We start from the raw sequence: 3065 nt of genomic DNA, 5'->3' as shown, positions 1-3065 counted from the left end.
TGGATTTATCTTGTAAATTGTTTTATTGGCACCCACCTCGAACAAAACCTGTGCTCGATGATCCTCTGCGACACAATACTTGAAGCCAGAGGTAGCAATGAGCATTTTGTTCCAGCAACTAAAACCTAGACTTGCCACAAGTCGACCTCACGATAACCCCAGAACAAAATGTTTCGGCGAGCGAATCGTGATTTTTCGTACGCGAAGTGAACGAGCGAGCGACGAAGTGCGCGTATCTAGACGAAGGACTTTTCGAAAGTCTACTAAAACCAAGCGATTCACGTTTGTAACAAAAGCTTCCAGTTTTCTGGTGGATGGTTTATCATTTGCATCCGTGTACTATAATCTAGCTGTGGTTTTGTAAGCTTTGCTGAGACTTCCGTTTTGCAGGAGCTGTATCAATCGGGGAAAGCCCCTTTTAAATATTGATACATCGTGGCTACATATTTGCATCAACCACATTATCCTGAACTTATCTTCTTTATTATAACCATCGAGTGCTTGCAGTGGGCTCTAGGTCTATTTTGAGTTCTGTTTTTTATTGTCCGCTCATGGTTCTTAATTTTGCAAAAGCAGGCGAAGGAAAAGAGTGATTAATTTACAGTCATTTACGATTTGGAAGTAAAATTCTTGGTACACGTCATCAGGTTTTTATTTAAACGCATGAGGGAAAGCCCCTGAGGAAAGAAAGATGACATGCTAAATAATATTCGTTGGTATGCGCTTTGAAAAAAAGGGCTACATAGAATTGTGTTTATATCCGCAATCTACACAGTTGTGGATATGCGAATTACTTATCAGCTCGTGCAGGGCGTCATAGCGAACGTGCAGGTAGCCATTTTCGTCTTTGGTGACAGCCCAGGGGTAGATCTTCGCTACTTCTTGCGCAATAACTCCACACCCCTCACCGGTCAGTCCAAAGTTGACTTTGGCTTCTATGTTCCATTCCCAACAGACACCATTTAATCCAATAGAATTATACAGAGAGAGGGGATTGGTGGTTACGTTATGTTTCAAATGGATGTCACTAAGGCCTAGGAGTGGCATAAGAATTCGACCAATTGCAACTCCCACTCCAACGGATAATATATGATCCTTCCAACCATCATTGCTTTTCTTATTCATTTCTTTCATCTTCTCCATAAACTCCTCTTGTTCCTTCTTTTGTTTCCTTTCCGATTCCTTTCTGTCATTTTCTGCCTTCCTCGCTCTTTCCTCCAATTCTTCTTTTTCTTGCATCTTTTCAACAAATTTCCGTAGCTCTTCATTCGTAGCAACGATCTCGCTTTTCAAGACACACGCCTCGGTAAACTTCCGCAAGGCCTCACTCATGTTGCCTCTCATTTCTTCCGATTTGTGTGCAGCAAATAGCGGCTTTATCAACTTTTCGTGATTTCTTTTGCAAATGTCCTTTTCAAGTGCATCATAAACATTCCCGAATTCATGCCACGAGTTTGCATTCATGGCTCGCACAATTCTTACTGCTAACTCGGCTAATGCATTGCCGTCTACTGGACTTCCCTTGAAGGTCCTTTTCATTTGTACCTCTTGAAATTTTCGAACCAACTTTTTCATCTCATTCCAATACTCGCTGTTGCGTAGTTCTTCAAAGTTACTAAACAGCTTGCGATCAACAAAGGAGATTGGAGTTACGTCTATTTGATGAGGTGGAAAGTACTTTGAAACAGTTTTCCTTTCTTTCCGCATGCTTTCTTTGAATTCAGGATCTGCTACAGACCATCGAACGTATTCCTCAACTGACCTGTCCTCGGGTGCTTGTAGTGGGTTTCTTACCACTACTCGAAGCTTTGGAAAGTTGTAAAGTGTAATGTTAGGGAAGACCACGCTACTCAAGCGCGATAAGTGATATAAAAAATGCAAATTATTATTTTGAAAAGTTTCGTGCACAAAAATGTTCAGAGAAGACGAAATTAAGGCGGTGAACATACTCAGGTGTGTTGTTAACGTATCATCGCCCAAATTTGTGCCTGCAACATCGAGCAGAATAACACTTTCTCCTGATTCGACAGTGCCTTGACGAGGGCGAAATATGTAAGCCCAAACGTCATGTGTGACGGATTCCATTGTGTCTCCTGTTTTGAAGATTTCTTCAACTTCTTTTTTGCTTTCTCCACTCCAAATGTGGCTGACCATGTTTAGTGTGGTAGACTTTCCAATCCTCGCATCTCCAAGCACAGCAATAACTCTTATTGGTTGCTGCAATCTCGAAATTTCATCCACAATGTCTTCATTCAATATATAGACTTTACCTGTGATGTTGTACTTAAGGAAAATTTGCGCGATTTTTGCCTGAATACAAGACGCCGATAAAATTAGGAGCGAAAATGTCGCTAAACGTCTCAAAACCGGGAAATTCATATTATTTTGCTTGAATAAATGGATCCGGCAACAGTAGTGGTGATGACAAGGCATCGAATGGAAATTTATGCATTCGCAAGACCTCCGCTTACGTGTCCGCAAACAATCAGAAGGGATTTCCCCAACTTAGATTAAGAAATTCAATAAGAAAACATTGTTTTTTTTTCAAAATTGAAATTGAAAGTAAATTTAAGGCGGAAATATCATTTCACATAAGAGAGTTTAAAATTTCTTAACAGGTCTACCCAAAAAAGCAATACAAGTTATAAAAAATTATAATGATGACCTTATTTTCTTGGGAGAGAAGAGATTAGTAGAATGTCCACACCAGCTTCAGTTCGCATTAAGCGCTGCTCCGAAAACGGGGAAATCCCCGTATTCAGTTTCATGCCATTTTTAAATGAATGCTGAAAAGCACTTTCGAAATTGAAAATCTTAAATGTAGCATTAACGGTCGTTAATTTAGCGGCAAATTCTTGTATAATAATATAAAGAATGATTCGCGGGACCGGAAACAAGGCTGGCATCAAAATCGTTAAAAAGATGTTTTTTTTAGTACTACTACTCTTGCCTTTCATTCACATATTCTAGTAAGACAACAATGAAAATTAAAAATGAGACAAGTTAAACAGGGACAACTTTTAATAGCCAGTAGTCGTGACACATGAACCACTGAGCTCCGCAAA

General features: G+C 39.8%; 1 protein-coding gene across 1 annotated transcript; it reads right to left on the bottom strand.

The window, feature by feature from the left end:
• Window positions 1-283: 283 nt before the first annotated feature.
• LOC138034769 (guanylate-binding protein 7-like) lies at window positions 284-2554 on the bottom strand. Its single transcript, XM_068881881.1, has one exon. It carries the CDS (start codon window positions 2431-2433, stop codon window positions 739-741), a length of 1695 nt encoding a protein of 564 aa, XP_068737982.1. The 5' UTR covers window positions 2434-2554; the 3' UTR covers window positions 284-738.
• Between the last annotated feature and the right edge of the window lie 511 nt (window positions 2555-3065).

This window comes from Montipora capricornis, unplaced genomic scaffold (assembly GCF_036669925.1).
Source record: "Montipora capricornis isolate CH-2021 unplaced genomic scaffold, ASM3666992v2 scaffold_168, whole genome shotgun sequence".
NCBI lineage: Eukaryota > Metazoa > Cnidaria > Anthozoa > Scleractinia > Acroporidae > Montipora > Montipora capricornis.
This window is presented reverse-complemented; position numbering and strand designations above follow the sequence as displayed.